At 40.8% G+C, this 23894-nt stretch overlaps 1 protein-coding gene across 1 annotated transcript in view; it reads right to left on the reverse strand.

The window, feature by feature from the left end:
• LOC143296089 (uncharacterized) overlaps positions 1-23894 on the reverse strand; it is a 37181-nt gene extending 13287 nt beyond the window's left edge. The window contains exons 1-8 of the mRNA XM_076607848.1: positions 23326-23894; positions 15513-15678; positions 14190-14355; positions 10570-10711; positions 9753-9805; positions 7780-8066; positions 5878-6054; positions 5364-5506 (exon numbers count right to left, since the gene is read on the reverse strand). Coding sequence (XP_076463963.1) covers positions 5364-5506; positions 5878-6054; positions 7780-8066; positions 9753-9805; positions 10570-10711; positions 14190-14355; positions 15513-15678; positions 23326-23330 — 1139 coding nt within the window. The 5' untranslated portion in view covers positions 23331-23894. The remainder of the gene's footprint in view (positions 1-5363; positions 5507-5877; positions 6055-7779; positions 8067-9752; positions 9806-10569; positions 10712-14189; positions 14356-15512; positions 15679-23325) is intronic.

Here is a 23894-nt window from a genome sequence, read left to right on the forward strand (position 1 = left end):
TTTATCATCAGGTATTACTAGGTTATGTCTCAAACACCTTTATCATCAGGTATTACTGGGTTATGTCTCAAATACCTTAATCATCAGGTATTACTGGGTTATGTCTCAAACACCTTAATCATCAGGTATTACTGGGTTATGTCTGAAACACCTTTATCATCAGGTATTACTAGGTTATGTCTCAAACACCTTAATCATCAGGTATTACTGGGTTATGTCTGAAACACCTTTATCATCAGGTATTACTGGGTTATGTCTCAAACACCTTAATCATCAGGTATTACTGGGTTATGTCTGAAACACCTTTATCATAAGGTATTACTGGGTTATGTCTGAAAAACCTTTATATCATCAGGTATTACTGGGTTATGTCTCAAACACCTTTATATCATTAGGTATTACTGGGTTATGTCTCAAACACCTTTATCATCAGGTATTACTGGGTTATGTCTCAAACACCTTAATCATCAGGTATTACTGGGTTATGTCTCAAACAACTTTATCATCAGGTATTACTGGGTTATGTCTCAAACACCTTTATAGCATCAGGTATTACTGGGTTATGTCTCAAACACCATTATATCATTAGGTATTACTGGGTTATGTCTCAAACACCTTAATCATCAGGTATTACTGGGTTATGTCTCAAACACCTTCATCATCAGGTGTTACAGGGTTACACCTGAAACCACCACACCTTTATCATCAGGTATTACTGGGTTATGTCTCAAACACCTTTATCATCAGGTATTCCTGGGTTATGTCTCAAACACCTTTATCATAAGGTATTACTGGGTTATGTCTCAAACACCTTTATCATCAGGTATTACTGGGTTATGTCTCAAACACCTTTATCATCAGGTATTACTGGGTTATGTCTCAAACACCTTTATCATCAGGTATTCCTGGGTTATGTCTGAAACACCTTTATCATAAGGTATTACTGGGTTATGTCTGAAAAACCTTTATATCATCAGGTATTACTGGGTTATGTCTGAAACACCTTTATCATCAGGTATTACTGGGTTACGTCTGAAATACCTTTATATCATCAGGTATTACTGAGTTATGTCTGAAACACCTTTATATCATCAGGTATTACTGGGTTATGTCTCAAACACCTTTATCATCAGGTATTACTGGGTTATGTCTCAAACACCTTTATCATCAGGTATTACTGGGTTATGTCTCAAACACCTTTATCATCAGGTATTACTGGGTGATGTCTGAAACACCTTTATATCATCAGGTATTACTGGGTTATGTCTCAAACACCTTTATATCATTAGGTATTACTGGGTGATGTCTGAAACACCTTTATCATCAGGTATTACTGGGTTATGTCTCAAACACCTTAATCATCTGGCATTACTGGGTTATGTCTCAAACACCTTTATCATCAGGTATTACTGGGTTATGTCTGAAAAACCTTTATATCATCAGGTATTACTGGGTTATGTCTCAAACACCCTATCATCAGGTGTTACTGGGTTATGTCTGAAACACCTTTATCATCAGGTATTACTGGGTTACGTCTGAAATACCTTTATATCATCAGGTATTACTGAGTTATGTCTGAAACACCTTTATATCATCAGGTATCACTGGGTTATGTCTCAAACACCTTAATCATCAGGTATTACTGGGTTATGTCTCAAACACCTTAATCATCAGGTATTACTGGGTTATGTCTCAAACACCTTTGTCATCAGGTATTACTGGGTTATGTCTGAAACACCTTTATAGCATCAGGTATTACTGGGTTATGTCTCAAACACCTTTATCATCAGGTATTACTGGGTTATGTCTGAAACACCTTTATCATCAGGTATTACTAGGTTATGTCTCAAACACCTTTATAATCAGGTATTACTGGGTTATGTCTGAAACACCTTTATCATCAGGTATTACTGGGTTATGTCTGAAACACCTTTATCATCAGGTATTACTGGGTTATGTCTGAAACACCTTTATAATCAGGTATTACTGGGTTATGTCTGAAACACCTTTATCATCAGGTATTACTGGGTTATGTCTGAAACACCTTTATAGCATCAGGTATTACTGGGTTATGTCTCAAACACCTTTATATCATCAGGTATTACTGGGTTATGTCTCAAACACCTTTATCATCAGGTATTACTGGGTTATGTCTCAAACACCTTTATCATCAGGTATTACTGGGTTATGTCTGAAACACCTTTATCATCAGGTATTACTAGGTTATGTCTCAAACACCTTTATCATCAGGTATTACTGGGTTATGTCTCAAACACCTTTATCATCAGGTATTACTGGGTTATGTCTGAAACACCTTTATATCATCAGGTATTACTGGGTTATGTCTCAAACACCTTTATCATCAGGTATTACTGGGTTATGTCTCAAACACCTTAATCATCAGGTATTACTGGGTTATGTCTCAAACACCTTAATCATCAGGTATTACTGGGTTATGTCTCAAACACCTTAATTATCAGGTATTACTGGGTTATGTCTCAGGTATTACTGGGTTATGTCTCAAACACCTTAATTATCAGGTATTACTGGGTTATGTCTCAAACACCTTAATCATCAGGTATTACTGGGTTATGTCTCAAACACCTTTATCATCAGGTATTACTGGGTTATGTCTCAAACACCTTAATCATCAGGTATTACTGGGTTATGTCTCAAACACCTTAATCATCAGGTATTACTGGGTTATGTCTGTAACACCTTCATCATCAGGTGTTACAGGGTTACACCTGAAACCACCACACCTTTATCATCAGGTATTACTGGGTTATGTCTCAAACACCTTTATCATCAGGTATTCCTGGGTTATGTCTGAAACACCTTTATCATCAGGTATTACTGGGTTATGTCTGAAACACCTTTATCATCAGGTATCACTGGGTTATGTCTGAAACACCTTCATCATCAGGTGTTACAGGGTTACACCTGAAACCACCACACCTTTATCATCAGGTATTACTGGGTTATGTCTCAAACACCTTTATCATAAGGTATTCCTGGGTTATGTCTGAAACACCTTTATCATAAGGTATTACTGGGTGATGTCTGAAACACCTTTATATCATCAGGTATTACTGGGTTATGTCTGAAACACCTTTATATCATCAGGTATTACTGGGTTATGTCTCAAACACCTTTATATCATCAGGTATTACTGGGTTATGTCTCAAACACCTTAATCATCAGGTGTTAATGGGTTATGTCTCAAACACCTTTATATCATTAGGTATTACTGGGTGATGTCTGAAACACCTTTATATCATCAGGTATTACTGGGTTATGTCTCAAACACCTTTATATCATTAGGTATTACTGGGTGATGTCTGAAACACCTTTATCATCAGGTATTACTGGGTTATGTCTGAAAAACCTTTATATCATCAGGTATTACTGGGTTATGTCTCAAACACCCTATCATCAGGTATTACTGGGTTATGTCTGAAACACCTTTATCATCAGGTATTACTGGGTTACGTCTGAAATACCTTTATATCATCAGGTATTACTGAGTTATGTCTGAAACACCTTTATATCATCAGGTATCACTGGGTTATGTCTCAAACACCTTAATCATCAGGTATTACTGGGTTATGTCTCCAACACCTTTATCATCAGGTATTCCTGGGTTATGTCTGAAACACCTTTATCATAAGGTATTACTGGGTTATGTCTGAAAAACCTTTATATCATCAGGTATTACTGGGTTATGTCTGAAACACCTTTATCATCAGGGATTACTGGGTTACGTCTGAAATACTTTTATATCATAAGGTATTACTGGGTTATCTCTCAAACACCTTTAAATCATCAGGTATTACTGGGTTATGTCTGAAACACCTTTATCATCAGGTATTACTGGGTTATGTCTCAAACACCTTTATAGCATCAGATATTACTGGGTTATGTCTGAAACACCTTTATATCATCAGGTATTACTGGGTTATGTCTCAAACACCTTTATCATCAGGTATTACTGGGTTATGTCTGAAACACCTTTATCATCAGGTATTACTGGGTTATGTCTGAAACCCACCACACCTTCATCATCATGTATTACTGGTTTACACCACACCTTTATCATCAGGTATAACTGAATTACATCACACCTTTATTATCAGGTATTACTCGTTTACATCAATATTTATCATCTGGTGTCACTGGGTTATGTATGAAACCACCACACCTTTATCACCAAGTATTACAGGGTTACATCTGAAACCCACAACACCTTTACCACCAAGTATTACAGGGTTACGTCTGAAACCCACAACACCTTTATCATCAAGTATTACAGGGTTACATCTGAAAACCACCACACCTTTATCATCAGGTATTACAGGGTTACGTCTGAAAACCACCACACCTTTACCATCAAGTATTACAGGGTTACGTCTGAAAACCACCACACCTTTATCATCAGGTATTACAGGGTTACGTCTGAAAACCACCACACCATTATCATTAGGTAATACTGGGTTTATCATCTGGTATTGCTGGGTTTATCACCAGGTATTTCTGGGTTATGTCTGAAACCCACCACACCTTTATCATCAGGTATTACTGGTTTATGTCTGAAACACCATTATCAGGTATTACTGGGTTACGTCTAAAAACCACCACACCTTTATCATCAGGTATTACTGGGTTATACCGCACCTTTATCATCAGGCATCACTGAATTAAACACACCTTTATCATCAGGTATTACTCAGTTACATCACAATTTATCATCAGGAATTACTGGGTTATGTCTGAAACCCACCACTCTTTTATCATCAGGTATTACTTTTGGGGACCATCCCAATGCCGACTATCCCAAATCCCTCCCAGCTAAGCGAAAGGGGATATAACTTGGGCAAGCGCCCTCCACTGTAATCAAACTCTAGCCCAGACAGTGGGGACAGCAGTTGTCTCCCCTGCAGTTCTGATGGTCATAATCGGACACGACTGCACTATCCTCGCTGCTTACAGCCCAACCTAACCCTATAGAGCCCTACCAGAGCTGAAAATCAATATCAATATCAATCAACACAGGGCCATATCAGAGCTGAACATTAGAATCAATATCGGTCAACCTGAAAATAAAACACAACAAAACAAACAAAATAAGGCGCTAGTACAGTCAAAATCATGCACAAAAACCCAAGACCTGTCTCTAATTTTGACCATCCTGTCCATTCTTTGGTCACAGGATTTGAAAAAATAAAAACAAAAAAAAACCCAACTTAATCTGAACACAAACATAATTATAGATAATACACCCACCCCTCCTCCTACACACACACACACACAACTACACACACACACAACCACCTTCAATATTCCCTGAAGCCACCACCACTTACTTTCGAACCATTTTGGGGGACTGGGACTGTGGCTGGGAGCCATTGACCTGTGACCCTGGAGTGGGCGGGGCCTGCTTGTCCTTGGCCCTCCAGCCGTCTGAGGGGGCCGGAGGGGGCCCTCCCCCTGAGGGGCCATCTGAATCCTGCAGGTCACAACATGCAGTCCTCGTCACATCACTGCACTGTGTTGTACTGTGCTGTACTGTATTGTACTGTGCTGTTCTGTATTGTACTGTATTGTATTGTATTGTGCTGTATTGTATTGTACTGCACTGCACTGTTGTGTTGTATTGTACTGTACTGTACTGTACTGTGTTGTACTTTATTGTATTGTACTTTGTTGTATTGTATTGTGCTGTGCTGTGCTGTGCTGTGCTGTGCTGTTCTGCATAACTCTTTTGTCACAAAATATTTCTCTGTAAGAAGTTCGAGCTGTGTTTTCCTATCAAAATGGACCACAACCCCCCCCCCCCCCCCCCAACACACACACACACAACACAGATAAGTTGCTCACCACATTTTCAGTCTTGATCCGTCGTGCTGCCAGCTTCTTCTGCATCTCACTCATCATGTCGCCCATGCCACCACCTCCACCCCCACCGCCCCCTCCACCACTGCTGCCCCCTCCCCCACCCCCACTGCTGGTGCGTCCCATGGTTCCAGAGGACACAGCAGGGCTTGGTTCCTCAGGCTGCAAGGAACAAGAAGGCCACTCCATGTATTCTAAACAACCAATGGCTACTCCATGTATTCTAAACAATCACAGCCCAATCCATGTATTCTCAACAATCATAGGCCACTCAAATTATTCTAAACAATCAGGAGCCACTCCATGTAAACAATCATAGGCCACTCCATATATTCTAAACAATCAATGGCCATTCCATGTATTCCAAACACAGGCCAATCCATGTATTCTAAAAAAAACCATAGGCCGCTCCATGTATTCTAAACAAATCACAGACAACACCATGTATTCTAAACAATTAATGGCCATTCCATGTATTCTAAACATAGGCCACTCCATGTATTCTAAACAATCACAGGCCACTCTGCTACTCTGTGTAAACAATCGTGGGCCACTCCATATATACTACACAATCATGGGCCATCCCATGTATTATATACAGTCACGCCTTTTCTGGGCTTGTTCATAAACTAATCATCTTAGGGGTGTGAACATGTTAAATCACTTTAAATCTAAGCTATGATATGATCTAAGTTCATATACAGCATAACAACCATTCCATCCAAAATGCATATGTTAAACAATACTGTTTTATGTAGCAGTGGGCTTCATCATCCAAGTAATTCCAATTCAAAAGACCCCCCACCTCAAGTATTTCAGTCACAAATCTGGACAAAAAATGAAAAATGAATCCAGGTGTAAGCTTGATCCTCTTGTGTAAGGTATTTCTTTCAGGGTTTGCCCAACGAAATCTTGTGAAGGTAATCTCTATTGCCTGACTTTCAGAAAACTACATCATTTGAACATTTTTGTGGCAATACCTCATCAATTTCTTTGGCCTAAGAACTGTGAAACATCAATAAAACCAAATGGAAAGAAAGTGATGCTATATTAGTAGACCATATTTAAAAAGCTGTGAAAAATCTTTAGGTGTGTTAACAAAATACATCCCATACCCCTTTTCCAATGAAAATTGCCAACTAGCCTGATGATGCCACACACACCACAGAGCTGTCATGTCTATTTCATTCTCTCTCTGCTGCAAACACACACATAAACACATGCATACTTATCTGCATCACTCTCTCCCTGCTTCAATCTAAATCAGCCACAAACGTAAGTATGTGTCAGTGCATGTGTATACATAAGAGAGTGTGTGTGTGTGTGTGTGTGTGTGTGCGTGTGTGTGTGCGCGCGCGTGTGTGTGCGCGTGTGTATGTGTATGAACGAGAGAGTGCATCAGTATCTGTAAACAAGTGCATGCTCAAATGTACATATGCCAGGTACCACACTTAATGCCTTTGTGTATGCTCTGCATGTTCATCAATCTGATCTGTGGAGAGTTTAAATCATTCTAAGAAGAACACATAAAAAGACTGAAAATCTTGCATCAGAGCTTCAGTCTGAAGCTAGGATTGTCTGTTTCCCTTAACCCCTTTTGGCCCCGCAAACGTGAATCATTACGACTGGAAGGTATGCCTGTCTTTGTATGTGTGTAGCAATGCAAGACTCAAAAATCTTTATTTGATTCAAACAGAATAATCTGGTATGAGCAAGGGGTTGCTAAAATGACATACAAAGCAAATCTGATTAGAATAACCAGCATTAGAGAGGCCCTCTGAAGGCAGTCAGTCCTGAGACCCCAAAGAATTACAGTAGAAGAGTCCTGGACTTATCAGAAGCCCAGACAGACAGACAGACAAAGCTGAGCCCTCCAGTTTCTCTTACCTTCTCCACACGCTTCAGTTTGGCCTGCTGCAGAGCCGCCGCCAGACCCCCAGTGTTGGCCGACGGGGCGGGGGCAGGGGGTGGGGGAGGAGGAGCAGGGGCCCCTCCCCCTGAGGAGGAGGGGGGAGGGGGTGCTGGAGGGGCAGGGGGGGCGGCAGGGGTGGGGGGAGCCGGGGGCACGGGGGGTGCAGGGGGGGCTGCGGGAGGGGCAGGCGGAGCGGCAGGGGGGGCCGGGGGCTGCGGCTTGGGGGGGGCCCCCATGCTGGCTTGGCCAGCGTCATACATCCCTGCAACCAAGAGGGAAATTTCAGTTTCAGCGCCGTATAAATACATATTAATTTTTTCATATGATCTTTCTCCTTATCATCAGATATGATGGTGGGCAAAAACGTTAAAAGTTTCAGTTTTAAGGACGTGTCAGAGGGTGTGGTCACATCCATTTTATGATACACCACTTCAGCTGTAAAATGATTTCTTAAAAATCAATAGAAGCAGATACCTGACCTGTGCAGTATATAGCATTCAGGCATGCCTTTCCCAGGTCTTACCATGACGAACAGATGATGTAAAAATCAGGAACTAAAACTTTCCCCAAAAATGTTCAGTAACACATCATATTCTTACAGATGTGATGCTGCAGAAGTATGTACATGTATGCGTGTTCACACATACACACACACACAAAAAAAAACCCTTTCTGTCCTTGTAAACATGGCCACCCTTCACTGTCTTCTTTCTTAAAACTCTGGTGATGTTCTTTTTTTTTTTTACTTGGTTTTTTTTTTATGACAAGGTTTGGTTTTTCATCTTCTTTAGTCTGTCCATCTTCATCAACCTCACACATTCACACAAATGAGCACACTTTCTCATAATTTGGGCTCTTCCACAGCCCATCTTGGACTGAATACCTGGAGCACACTGAGTTACAACTTCGCATCTGCCACCAGGTTCCTGAAAAAAGGTGCTCCCAATCACTTTTTGTTGCTGTTGTTTTTATCCATAACATGTGGTCCATCGCTGAAGGTCACACTCAGAACAGTCATCTATTTTTTACATTTTTCCACTACAAATACGTCTATTCCAAAACAATGGCAATATGTGATAAAGGCACTCCCTGTTCTACTGCACTGTGCTGCTTTTTGTTGTTTGTTCTTGATGTTTTGCTGCCCCATGACCTGCACCATTTCAGCAGCATTACTCCCATGCTACTCATTTTGTCTCCCCCATATACGGCCACACTCAGGTTCATCTGTCAGTCTCAGCATCAGAAGTACGCAGGAAACGAGCCATGTTAGGTCATCAGCAAGCCACACACCGGAAGAAACCATGCAAAACTGCTAAGCCACTTTGGTGGTGTTCAGTAGACGTATTTAGCTTAAAAGACACCATCAACTAAGCTCCAGACTGACGACAATGATCGCTAAGTTGCAGACACAGACTGAGTGAGCGTCCCCTCCAGAGGCACCATGTTGTGTTGCTTTCTTGTCACAAGACTGAAGGCATTCCTCGAAGGTGAGATTCAGGCTGTTCTCCCTGGGCACAGTCAATGGCCATGGGGCAGCACCACCTGTTTTTGCTTCCTCTTCCCATCTGCATGAATGTTCGTTACCCTAAAAAGAAGATTTTATGTAAACGATGACAACTTTCCTGTTCCTATGGGTATGCAACATATGTTGTACTTGGGACTTAAGTTTAGCATGGATGCTTGCAGTCGCACACACACACTTTCACACATATGGACACACATGCACACACACACACACGCACACACAACTCCCCCCACCACCACCACCCCCACACACACACAATCAATGTATCACTCACCATGAAAAGATGTGAATCACAGAACACACGCACAGATAGATGCACACACATAAAACACACAAACAGCACAGTCACACACATACAAAGCTACCCGACTGCGACAGTTGCAGTATCACTTTATTCACACATGCGAATCATCGAGTACTCACCCCCTCCCCCAGACATCTGCCGCCTGTGAGTTTGATGCTCTTCACGGTGTACACTGCAACAAAAACATGCTCAACGTCAAACGCTCACACCTTTCATAGTATGAAATCCACACATGTCTACACCAAACACCAGACCTTTCATGTGTACTCAAACAAGCACCACACACACACACCTACTACAAATTATCTTAATGCAACACAACAACCTATACAATTTGAAATAAACATTAAGCGTACATATACATTCAAAGTAATACCATACCATCTATTTGTGATTCAAACTGCAACAAACACACATGTACATACTGAAACATAAACTACCCACAAGATGTTGAAATAACAGACATGTTTGTGTGTGCATGAATGAAGCCTGAATGAATGACAAAAGAAATGAATCATCAGAGCCTTCAGGCAGGCACAAGTCATTTAGCAGAGCACTACCCTGATAGGCAGCATGCAAATGACTCCATGTTTGTACAATGCTCAGAATTTTGTCTCTGTCCGGAGATAGGCACAGGAACGGAACAGAATGAAACAAAACGTCTTTTATTACCAAGTGTACCGGGGTCAATAGGAATACTGGAGAAGGATAGTACATCAAGGGTTTAAACATGAGTCCAAAATTACATTCCAACACAAATACAGTTGGTATTCTGTGACACATATGTATCTGTACATATATACACTTACGTGCAAATACAGGCACATACTCTCACACACACACAGAAGCACCCTCCACCTCAACACACACATAGTCACTATACAACTTAAGTATCAACAACAAGACTGAATGGCCTACCCCCCACACTCCCCTCACCTGTCCATATCGCCGCCACCAGCGTTATGGGCACTGTTGACGGCCTGCGGGTGATGGGCATTGCTGACGGCTGACTGGGCGTACACTGCAGGCTGAGGAGGCGGAGGTGCTGGAGTTGCAGGGGCTGGGGTTCGATACATATCTGACAGATAGAAAAAATGCACACACAAAAATCATGTGAACAGGGTTCATAAAGAGCTGTAGTATGATACACAGGGGTGCAAGCTGAGAGACCTACTCAAGCCTGAAATTTGTTTTCTGCCCAGACCGAAACCGGAAATAAGCCTGAAATTTGTTTTCTGCCCAGACCGAAGCCGGAAATAAGCATGTGTGTGTGTACGGGGGGTGTATGTGTGTGTACACCTGTACAAGTGTGTGGATGGGGTGTGTGTGTGTGTGTGTGCGCGCGCGTGCCTGTATGTGTTTAAGCGTCTGTGTATGTATGTGAGCAATGGTAAAATATGTGTTTGTGTGTCAATCTGTGTACCATTATGTGTGGTGTCTGTCACTGCATGCATGCGTGTGTGTGGGTATGCGCACGCATGCCTGTATGCCTGGGTGTGTGTGTGTGTGTGTGTGTGTGTGTGTGTGTGTGTGTGTGTGTGTGTGCATGTGCGTGTACTTGTGTTTGTGTGTGTGTTTGTGTATGTAAGCCATGGTAAAATGCGTGTGCACATCTATGTGTTTGTGTTTGTATGTCTATCTGTGTATGTGTGGTGTCTGTCAAGGCGTGCGCAAAACATAACACTACATGCAGGTAAAGCGGATGAAACTACGGAACGTCAGCTATAGATCCTTGATCTAAATAACGTATACCAACTGCAGCTATGAATTGTAGCCACATCATCAACTGGCATAATCACAGCAATACGCCAAAAAAAGTACTGACTTCAAATGCTATAACATTTATCTTCAGTGACAATTTCTTCAGTAATTAATATGTGCGGCGCTTCTTGGCATTTGCTCTCTGTGTTTGTGTGTATATGTGTGTGTGTGTGTGTGTGTGTGTGTGTGTGTGTGTGTGTGTGAGCAAAATAGTTTTTCTTTACTCGGCCGAAATGCCTTACTCTGGGGGCTTGAATCATAGAAACTATGGAAGGATCTTAGTATCAGGCAGGTCTGTGAACCGATGTGAAAATGAGAGACAATCAGTGCTTTGAACATCAGTAATTATGTCATGCAAGTGATGCAAATGAATCTTTGGTACTTTGGCTATAATTACCAGATCTAAATAACGTACACTAAAACTGCAGCCATGAAGGGTATTGCTGCATCCTTGCTGACGTAATTTCAGAAACAGACTCAAAGTCAATTGCTTCAATGTTTTTTTGTCACAATTGCTACAAAGTGACTGTCAAGTCAGAGATGGCAATCGATGGTGATCACACGCATGCGTGTGTGCATTTGTGTGTGTGCGTGTGCGCCCATGCCTACAAATGTGTAACTGTGTGATTTTGTGCATGTGTGTGTATGTTCGCACATGCGCACCCCCCCCCCCCACCCCCCTCCCCCACATTTCATCTTGAGATGCAAAGCATCGCAAAAGCCATTGTCGGCATCATCATAGTTAAGTTTCATACTACCCACTCCCGCATTTTTTCTCTCTCAATATTTGCACAGATCTCAGGATTGAAAGGCATCCAGGGCTTTTCAAAAGGTGTTGGCAATAAACGATCGCAAAATGACCTGTTTTTCTTTTTTCACGTGTGTGTGTGTGTGTGCGCGCGCACACGCGCGTGCATTCCACTGTGGGAGTATTCTTTAATGTTTCTTTTTTTTTTCCAGGCACGTTGAAGCACGCTACCAAGTGCAAACGAGTGATAAATTTCCCCAAGAAAGAAAGGGTTGTCAGAACTCAGTATTCTTGTAATTTTTCATCAAAAAGACTTCATTAATATTCTGCTGTCACAAAATATGTCTGGTGAACACACTTTGCATCGCTTAATCGCCAGAAAGTGCAGCAACGTGTTTATCTCCCGTAGTTTTCAAGACATCGATGCACTGGCAAGTAAACTAAACACTGGTTTTGGCAAACCTGAATTTGAGTACTTCTCTGACATTTCTTTTCAACTCGAGTTTCGTCACATATAAAATGACGTCATTGAACATGCACATGACAGAGAAATCAGAGACAGCGACCAGTCAACACAATTTTAAAAAAATAAAAAAATTTTAACAACTTGTTTTCATTCAGTTCACAAGTCTGACAAGGTGGTAAACAATCGCATACATTTGTCTTTCTTTTTTTTTTTAAGAAAAGAAAAATAAAACAAAAACAAAACAAAAAAAACAAAACAAGACAGAGCTAAACAAAACAAAAAAAAACAAAAAAACACACACACAACACCCCGCCCCCCACACCCCCAAAAAAACAAAAACAATGAAAAACATAAACAGAAAAAAAAGGTTTAAACAGTTTGAGTATTTCATGAGTGGAACTCGATTACACAAAATAGGCTAACATGCTGAATGGAGTTGTAACACTTCATTTTCAGTGGGAGATGGGGCCTCGAGGATATGTTATCGCAAAGATTTTTTTTTTTAAATTTAAATAAATAAATAAAATAAAATAAAATAGATTTTCTTTTTTTTCTTTTCCTTCCTTTCTTTTCACTTTCTTCCTATACACAAACACTTTGTAAGGACTGTGTAATAAAGTTATCTACCAACCACCGCTAACATATATACATGCATATACATATTTGTACTTGTATTCACTATTTGTATTTCTTTTTATCACAACAGATTTCTCTGTGTGAAATTCAGGCTGCTCTCCCCAGGGAGAGCGCGTCGCTATACTACAGTGCCACCCTTTTTTTTTCTGTATTTTTTCCTGCGTGCAGGTTTATTTGTTTTTCCTACTGAAGTGGATTTTTTCTACAGAATTTGCCAGGAACAACACTTTTGTTGCCATGGGTTCTTTTATGTACGCTAAGCGCATGCTGCACATGGGACCTCAGTTTATCGTCTCATCCGAATGACTAGCGTCCAGACCACCACTCAAGGTCTAGTGGAGGGGGAGAAAATATCGGCGGCTGAGCCGTGATTCAAACCAACACGCTCAGATTCTCTCGCTTCCTAGGTGGACGCATTACCTCTAGGCCATCACTCCTGATGAAGGGCAGAGCACTTTTGATGCAATGTCAGTCCTTTGCACGAACTGTCAACTGCTACATAAACCAGAACCGCAATTCAGAAAGATCTTTCAGGATCAAATTTTCATCAAACATTTTACTTTTAAATGTAAAATTCTGTGAGAACATTGCTGTGTGAAATCAACTATTAAGAATTCGCATAATAGAAAAACCTAAACATTCCTGGGAATTTCCATTCTGATTTCATATATGTATACACATGCACTGAAGACACCAAAAGGGAAGACACACTGAAGGGAAAACAATTGAAGGGAAGCAATCCATCCTCATGCATTCTGAATGAAGGCTAAGGTGGAACAAATTTGGTGGTCTCCCATAAAATGCTGCCACTTTCACACAGCCCTTTGATACGTGCAGTTCCATATTTAGGCAGAACCACCTACGCTCATTCCTTCACGCAAAGAATAACCATAGAAAGCATTGGGAAGCAGATACTGATGATCAAAGCAAAACCTCTGTACTCACTCATGAGAGATTCTAAGGCTGAGAGCATGGCTTGAGAGAACTTTTCTGCCTCCTCCCGACTGGCAAAGTTGAGGCCATACACCTGGCGATTGTCGCGCCACTGATGGAAGGTTGGGGTGGCTTGATTGTACTTCAGACCCTTCAGGATGGCACAGTTTATCACCACCTGAAACAAACATATTTCACACGCTTTTTTCATGGCACCTTTCAGTTTCACACACAACAGAGCACTGAGTACTTCAGATTCACCGATCCAAGATGGGAAAACAATCATCCAAGATGAGAAGATGTCAAAAGTCTACATCAAATAAAGTCAAACAGTATACACACAATTTTTTTTTTTTTTAATTCAAGACTTTATAAAATCTGTACCTGACTGGAAACACTTCAAAAGTCTTCTTTACCAAGATAATCAATTTCAAAGCAGATTTGCAAATCAGAGATGGAAGACTGACAAAGAAATCACAGGATAAGAGCAAACCTTTAAGCGGGAAGGAATTTATTTTCATTCTCTCCCAACCCCCAACACCCCCCAAAAAATCTTTCATCGCCAATCAAGCATATACACCATCTGATTAAAAAAAAACCAAAATTTTTTTTTTTTTTTTAACAGAAATGCCAACAACTCAAGAACATTCATCTTTGATAACCAATCAAGCATTCACCATCTGATTCAAAACAAACTACAAACAAGAGAGGCAAGGCCTTCAAGACTCACTTGTGATACACTTTTAAAAAATCCAAGCTTTTTATGTATTGAGTATAATTTCAAAATGTAATGTTTAAGATGAGAAAGATCAGTTTAAAGTAAATTAAGTCCACTAGCATTAATTACAGAGTAATTTCCCTTTTTTACTATCTGCACCAAAACGTTTGCAAAATAAATAAAACTTCCATGCTGAGCAAAAGAAGTTCCTGTTTGAACAGAAAATGATAATAATGACTGCTCTTGTTGAGTCAGAATATCAGATCAAAGTGCCAAGTTTAGAGAATACAAAAAATATAAATATAACAGTAAATGCAGTTTACATATAATTAGGCTTCATTCTTTATTTTTTTGTGCCCATCTCAGAGGTGCAATATTGTTTTAAACAAGATGACTGGAAAGAACTGAATTTTTCCTATTTTTATACCTAATTTGGTGTCAACTGACAAAGTATTTGCAGAGAAAACGTCAATGTTAAAGTTTACCACGGACACACAGACACACACACACACACACACAGACAACCGAACACCGGGTTAAAACATAGACTCACTTTGTTTACACAAGTGAGTCAAAAAACCACCAACCACTCCACAGGACAGGGATCGTTTACAAACCTCATGGTCCTGTAGTTTGCGTCCAACAACTCTGAAGGTGTTGTTGGTGGTGTGCTGGTAGATCTGGACCTTGGACAGTCCCTGGGTGTTGCCGCTTGGCACCCACTTCTTGCTCTGGTCGTCATAAATCATCACAGAGGCCCGTGACGATACAATGGCCACCTCGCTGTCAACAATACAACTTTTTCTTATTGTCAACAGTCAAGCTGAAATTTTGATTACATCCACCAAGAAAAAGTTATGTAGAAAAAAAAAAAAAATAATACAAATAATAATAATAATAATAATGTACATTTATATAGCGCCCTTTCTCTCTTAGAGCTCAGGGTGCTTTACATGAAAGAAAAATATTACAAGTTACATAAAACATTTATGACCATTCTTACTCAACCCCTCCCCCCCCCTCTCTCTCCCCACACACACTCTCTCCCTTTCCCACTCTACATATATATCCAAAGTGAGCTGACATGGGTGGTGTTGGAGAACAAGGAAGCTGACAGTGCTTTTATATAGGTTTTAAAACGATGAGTTTTTAGTGATGAGCGAAAAGCAGAAACAGAATCAGATGCACGAATATGATGAAGAAGGCTGTTCTAGATGTGAGGAGCAGCAAAGAAGAAAGAACATTCACAATATGTTCTTGTAGTTGTATTAACATGAGGAAGTTTCAAAAGTTAACAGTCAGAGGAAGAGCGGAGATTTCTTGCGGGAGTATTAACACTGATAAGGCGAGAAGGATATGTAGGTCCTGCAGAGTGGAAAGCAGAATAGCAGAGACACGCAACTTTATTCAATGCTGGGTATGTTCTTGTTTCCATAACCCACCGAACGCTGACATGGATTACAGGATCTTTAACGTGCGTATTTGATCTTCTGCTTATATATACATATGAAGGGGGTTCAGGCACTAGCAGGTCTGCACATGTGTTGACCTGGGAGATCGTAAAAATCTCCACCCTTTACCCACCAGGCGCTGTCACCATGATTTGAACCCGGGACCCTCAGATTGAAAGTCCAACGCTTTAACCACTCGGCTATTGCGCCCGTCAATTCTCACTTCAATGGGGAGCCAATGTAGAGTGCGGAGGTGAGGAGAAATGTGATCAGTACATGGGACTCAGAGAGTCAGATGGGCAGCATTGTTTTGAAGTTTTTGAATTCACTGAAGAATATTATGTGTACAGCCTATGAGAAGAGAATTACAGTAGTCGATTTGTGACAGCACAATAACAGAGATAAGAGTTTTAGTAGTTTCAACAGAAAGGTACTGACAGATAGAGCTGATGTGATGAAGTTCACAATTGACTATGCCGTGTATGCATATCAGATTTACTACCTGAGCATGCATGCTGAGGTTTGAGTCAAGAATGACTCCAAGGTTCCTTGCTGATGCAGAAAACTGAAAGGAGGAGTTTGTATTATACTCCATGTTTTGTGATACATATACTTACCATGTCAAACTGATGCAAACTAGGCCTATCGGTTTGCTCTGCTTGGCCAAATTTTGTGCGGCTAACAGTGAAAAGACGAGCCGTCTTGCCTGGTCCGCTCAAACGCCTCTAAAAGCTTTAAGCGCTGAACCATTCCTTTGGCCAAGGGTCAAACTGTGGTATTACCAACCACAACAGAGGCAGGAAAAGAAGTAGATGTGGACATTCTTGCAAAGGAAATAACCATAGTTTCAGTTTTGTCATTATTTAACTTTAGTTTGTTGCATGACCTCCAGGATTTAACATTGAGAATACAATCCTGCATTGACAGAATCAGACTGTGTACTTGGTTTGGTTCTGCAGACTTTTGTAGCTGAGTATCATCAGCAAAAGAGTGGTGAAGAACAGAATGGCCAGAAATGACATCAAAAAGAGGAGCAGTGTACAGAAAAAACAGAGCAGGGCCAAGGACAGAACCTTGTGGCACACCATAGGAGATCAGGGTTGGATCAGACTTAGCCTTGTGGCACACCATAGGAGATCAGGGTTGGATCAGGCTTAAAGTTATTAACCTTCACTGGCTATTGTGGGTTGTACCTGACCCAGAAGGGTACAAAAACGCAAATATCTCAGCCAATTCTTGATATTTTTCTATGAAATTTCAGAAATGCTTCCTACACCTAAAAGGCCAACTTTTGCAAAAAAATGGGAAAAAAAAAATCATTAATTAGTTGATGAGTAATTAAAGGTGGCGTTTTAACGACACATGGACGCTTGTGTGGGTCGTGTATGACCCATGCTTTTTAAAGAGGAAAAAACATGGTCACCCCTCAAAAGCTCGTGCGGGTCATGCACGACCCATACCTTTTTAATAGTAATTTCAGATGGTTTAATTTGCAATAAGTGAAGGAAAATAAAGAAGTTTTACTTTCAATAGCCTCACTACCCCACTACTCACCCACTACCCACCCACCCCCTCCCCGCCCCATCCCTTTCACCTGTCTTCAGCTATAACCCCTTTCCATCCCTTTCTCTAACAGCATGTACCTGTGTGACTGAATATCTTTGACTGTGCGTGTATAGGATGCTATCAGTCATCTCTCTCTCTCTCTCTCTCTGTCTCGCTGTCTGTCTCTCTCTCCCTCTCAGTCTCTCTGTGTCTCAGTCTCTCTCTCTATCTCTGTATGCATAAGTAGGGTTTGTATGTATGTGCATGTGGTGTTATGCGTTTGTGTGTGTGATCAGTTGTGTGAGCGTGTGTGTGAGTGTGTGTGTGTGTGTGTGTGTGTGTGTGTGTGTTTCTCAGTGTATGTGTTTGTGTGAGTCTGTGTGTGCATGTGCGAGTGCATGTGTGTGTAATCAGTTGTTACAATATGTTTTCCTTTTCTGTATTTTGTTATAATATAAGCTTTGGAGGAATATACAGGTTTTGGTCTCTTTACAAAGTATGGGTCATGCACAATCCACACAAGCTTTGGAGGAATATACAGGTTTTTGTCTCTTTAAAAGGTATGGGTCGCAGACGACCCACATGAGCTTCCGTGTGTAGTCAAAAGCGACAGCGGTATGGGTTGTGGTCGACCCACATGAGCTTCCGTGTGTAGTCAAAAGCGACAGCCAGCAAAGATTAACAGAGACCTGGAAGCAGTTGGATAGGCATGAAGAAAACCAACTCAGAACTGTTGAGTGAAACCCCAAAACATGTTCAAGTCTGAAAAGGAGTATACTGTGGTCTATCGTGACAAACGCAGCCGACAGATCGAGCAAAGTTAACAGACAGTTTACCTTCATCAACAGACAGTAACAGGTCATTAACTACTTTCAACAAAGCAATTTCAGTGCTATGGGCAGATCTATATGCTGACTGACAAGAAGAGAACAGGTTGTTTAATGCAAATGGTCTGAAAGTTGGGAGAGAACAATGTTTTCAATAATTTTGGACACAAAAGCAAGGCTGGATACAGGGCGAAAACTTTTGAGGTCATTGTGATCCATAGTGGCTTTCTTTAACAGGAGCTTAACAAGTGCAGTTTTGTATAATATCAGGGAAGACACCAGAAATTAAAGAATCATTTATAATTTTATTAAGTGCAGGCAAAACAACATCCAAACACTCATTCAGTAGATGAGTAGTCGTGTGGGAAGGAGGTCTAGGTCACATGTTTTTGGAGCAGACTTTTTCAACACACTAAGCACATCCGTCTCTGAAACAGGTGCGAAAGCAACAAAAGGAACACCCTGAAACCCTTTTTCCAAGGGATGCGACACAACTGACCGTGAATCCAGTTCTTTCCCTGAGGTTCAAAATTTTTTAGCAAAAAAATCTGAGAAGACACTGGGCAGTACTGAAAATGGATAAGATAGAAGGAAGCAAAGAAGATTTTGTTCTGCCACAGACCTTATCTGCAATGCAATATAGTTCTTTGCTTGATTCAGCTTCGGAGATCCCGGTGTTGAAAAATAAAAGTCTTCGCTTTGTGCACAAAATACAGGCAACTGTAAGTCGTTGCAATGACACAGCCAATGCCTATGTAAAACACTGGAAATATCCATGATTAATCTCCTTCCTGTTTCACCTCCTTGCCTGGTTAAAAAACTGAAGCCTTATTCCATACATGATCACTCATTCACTGTCAGATGTTTATAATCTATAATATAGTATAAAGTGAGAAAACAACAACAGTGGCATTGGTTATCATTGACCTCAAACTGAGCGGCTGGAATGGTGTCAGCCATCCAATGAATCGGGCAGACTGCATGCACTATCCTACAGCAAGGCACCCACTTCTCCAAAGAAATGGAACGGGATTTACTGAGAACAGGCATTTTTCAATGTTTAATTTGGCTCCATGTTCGCTGTCTTCAGTACTGTTCTGAGACTGCTGTCATGGTCAGCTTGAGTTTTTCCTTGAATTCATGATGATAAATACTGTCGGACACTTCTTTGCTCCAGGAATGTCTCTCAGTTCTGCTATGGTGTTCTGAAAAATTTTAGCAGCTGCATTTTCACACAAAAAAAGTCTCCTGTATCTCTTCAGTCCAACGTGTGTAGTAAAACTGTGATCTATCTGCTGGCTTCATCCAACTCCAGTAGGTGATAAGCATTCTTTATATCTAGCTTGCTGAAAACTAGATCCATTCAAGTCTGCAATTAAATCATGAATCTATTGTTGACATTGGATATTTCTCTCTTTTAACCCTTTCAGCCCTTTAAAGTCTTCTGCCTGTGCAATCCTCCCTGCCTGGCATGTTATGGCCTGGCTGCATCAACAGGAAGGGGTGCTTCACTTCAGGCACAAATTCAGAGGAAACACTCAACGTATAGCTACCGAACTTCACATGACTGAAATATGATTTTGACACAAGTTGCTGAAGTCTCAAGACAAGGGATGCACTAGTTTACTTGTAACTTAAAACCAAAAATAGTAACAGTAAAATGTCAGCTTCTGTAGATGTTGAAGGTTGTGGGCTATCTTCTTGATTGAAATGTCCGCCACTTTGTGTAGACCGGTTGCTAATTTCATCTCCTTCACTTTCCCAAGAAATATCGGATAAATTATTGAACAAACCGTCATTATATGGGGCAAATTTGCTGCAAGAGTGAGTCACAATTTCAATCCGCACTTACTGCGCAGAAAGCCTTTGACGTTTCACCATATCGATGCGAAAAAGTGGATAAAAAACACACTAATCGTTTGATTTTCAGAGCGAAACTTTGAGTGCAAGTGAGGAAGGAAGTTAAGTTGGAGTTACTTACCTTACATAGCAGTTTAATGCATAATAATGAGCTGACGAACCGGTTTAAATAAACAGGTTTCTTCGCCCACCTGTCAGGCAGGCTCAGGCGGAAAATGGCGATCAGCGGCACACGCCTCACAGGCAGGCGCAGGGTTGATTGAGTTAATTGTCTGATTTGCTTTGCACAAATCTATGGAGATGTGTACATCTTTCTTTAACAACCACCACATGGCTTATCCATGGTGTTGGGCCTTCCACTTTCTCAATAATGTCTATTTTTTCTAGTCTCTCAAGCTCCTTTTCCACACTTTTGCACACAAGGGAATTTGGTGATGATTCTAGCTACTGGGGGCACAGATATTTGTCAAAATGTCAACTGATCTTGAAATTCTTGAAGCAACCCATTTTATCATCAAACAGGGTAGGGAACTCATCAGGTATACTTGTCAGACCTGTGTGGAGAGAAAAGTGTATGAGCTGTGGTCGTTGAGCAGTATCATAGTTAAGAATATTGCTACAGGCATCTGTGGACAGCACATAAAAGACTGATTCAACTTCTGAAATTTTGTGCATGATTTTCACTGGGGAAAATCCACAGACTGGAACAGTGGAAGGGGTTTGTCAGAGTTGAAAGAGTTGATCTTGGGAACAGGGTGCTGAAGTTTGGTAACTTTAGAACCATGGCACTTGTACATGTATAGAATGGCGCAGGATGTTTATAGAAGCACTTGTGTTGATTTTGAAATCAACATACTTGTTTTTAACAGATGTATTTACCCTGGGTACTGAAGTGGATGTAGGTGAAGTGGACATTAAGTTCAAATATAAGACGAACTTAATATCAGATGAAGCCAATGGAGTAGAGGAGACTGAAAACTGAATATGTCATACCTTCAGGCCAGATTGACAAACACGGGCAAAATATCCAGTTTTACCACAATTCAAGCAAATCTTCCTCCTTCCTGGACAGTCAGCTCTATGATCAGACTGAGAATAGCCACAGTTGTGACATCTTCCATCACTTGTGAAACAATGACCTCAAAGACCTGGGATACCTTTGTGACTTGAATGACCACCCAGCTGATTGGTGTGATTCCACTGGTTGGAAGTTGCCATTTCACTAGAGGAGTCTTTAAACTGAAGGTGACCTGCGTGATGATATTGTTGACTGGTACCACGATGACTCTGTGAAACATCTTGATTGCCATAACCTTGACGAACAGCATGTGAAATGTCTTGTCCTTGTACACTCTATGCAACAGAACTGGCATGGGTATTTCATATTATTGCAGCTCTGTTTTCTTAAAGTTCAAGACGGCAAACTTCTTCCAGTAATTTTGTAAGTGTCCGATTGTCCTTCAATGCTTTGTGCCAAACTCTTGAAGATGTGCACCCTTCAATTATTTGTGCAAGGATTTCTTTGTCCACATCATGGAATTCACAACTGGTAGCGGCTGCACTAAGGTGTACACGATAAGAATCAATACTTTCACCTTTCTGTTAGATCAGGCAAAACTTGAATGTTTTATACCATGCGTTTTGTTTCTGTGTGTATCGTTCATGGAATGATTTCTTCAAATACAATGTTGCATACTCACTGGGAAGTGGATTATTACCCTCAGATAAATCTCCATTACCCTTCTGTTTATCAGTCATTGTTTTGTAAATTTCAAAAAGGTCACCACCACCATAATGTTACAGCAGCAATTTCTTCTGTCAGATGAAATGTCCAATGCTGTGAGTAAAATTTCCAGTTTCAACATCCCATTTTTCCCATCTGGTGCCAGCTGTAGCTTCTTCTCCATGTACAATGAATTTTTGAAATGGTGGTAGTGAAGACATAGTAATGCAGTAAACCTAAGCACAAAATGTACATGTATTCAGTTAAGCGCGGATATTCACTGTTGGGGAGACAAGTCTGATTACCAACCGTTAGATCTGAAAGACACAAAGTGACAAAGGCACTTGCCACGGTCACCAAAGTCTGATTCAGCTTTCATGTAGTGAAAATAAAAAACTCATTATCCTCATCGCGGGTGTTATGTCTATTTGTCTGCAGAATGAAAGTGACAAATATTTGAGAACCTGCATGCACATGCAAGTGAAGAGCTGGGAGGAAGACGAGGCCAAACGCTTTGTACGAGTGATACCCATTTATTCTCCGACCGTTGTGTATCCATAGTGATCTTAACTATATATTATTACATGGCATGATGGGAGGTTAAGGTATTCCGTTTCCATGTACACAACAATGAAATTTCTTCCAAACATAATACTTATTCAACTACATTTTTGATTAGAACTACTGTCAATAAGCATGCATATTATTATGGACGACAAGATTACTCATGTCTTCCTCATCATTCCCTGTTTTGTTTTGAACAAGTGTCCTTGACTTCACCATAGAGTCCCCATCAGTTTTCAATTCTAATTTTATTTTTCTATTCTGGTTACCTACTTTGTCAACAACAAAAAACTTTTCATGACTTTCAGGCTGTTAGTACACAACAGCTCTGGAGGCTTGAGTCCATACACTGACCAAAGCCTCATAGTCATAGTCATATTAATCAACTTCTAACTAATCTATATAAGTGAGTGTCATTTTCGAAAAAAAAAAAAAAAAAAAAGTGAAGTATGGTACCTACCTCATATTGACGTCTGCTTTTCGGAGCTGACTCAATCAGAAGTGTGTAGTGGAACTGACTCAGTTCTTAATCAGCTTTTGCTGAGATTGTTGCACAGTCACAATCGGTGTGAACGACCCAACCACGTAACAGTGCTGACAATGGACCGAAATGGTTACAGCAGATGATCAGCGGATCACGTTTTGGGCACAGATTAGACGAGTGTGCACGAATAGGGGCCTACTGCTGGCGCATAACAGCAGTTTTACAAGTACGGTAACAACTGTATGCTACTTTACCGCAAATGATCCTCCGCTCAAAAGCAGGTTTGAGAACGAAGTTATTCCAGACAACTGTTACTGCGGCTGCAGTTCAGCTGAGCAGTTCCCGAACTTTTTCGGTTTTCCTGTACAGTTCACTTTCAACAGAACGAACACATACTTAATATTTTTTAAGAAGGGTAATTTTATCGCACACAGGCAAAAGTAAAAACGTGTTCACTAACGAAAGCACAAATCTGATGCCAGCAAAGAGCATCCGCTGATAGATTACACAACAATTTGTATGAGTAACACTGAGTCCAGCATCCC

The sequence above is a fragment of the Babylonia areolata genome, chromosome 21 (assembly GCF_041734735.1).
Source record: "Babylonia areolata isolate BAREFJ2019XMU chromosome 21, ASM4173473v1, whole genome shotgun sequence".
In the NCBI taxonomy this organism is placed as follows: Eukaryota; Metazoa; Mollusca; class Gastropoda; order Neogastropoda; family Buccinidae; genus Babylonia; species Babylonia areolata.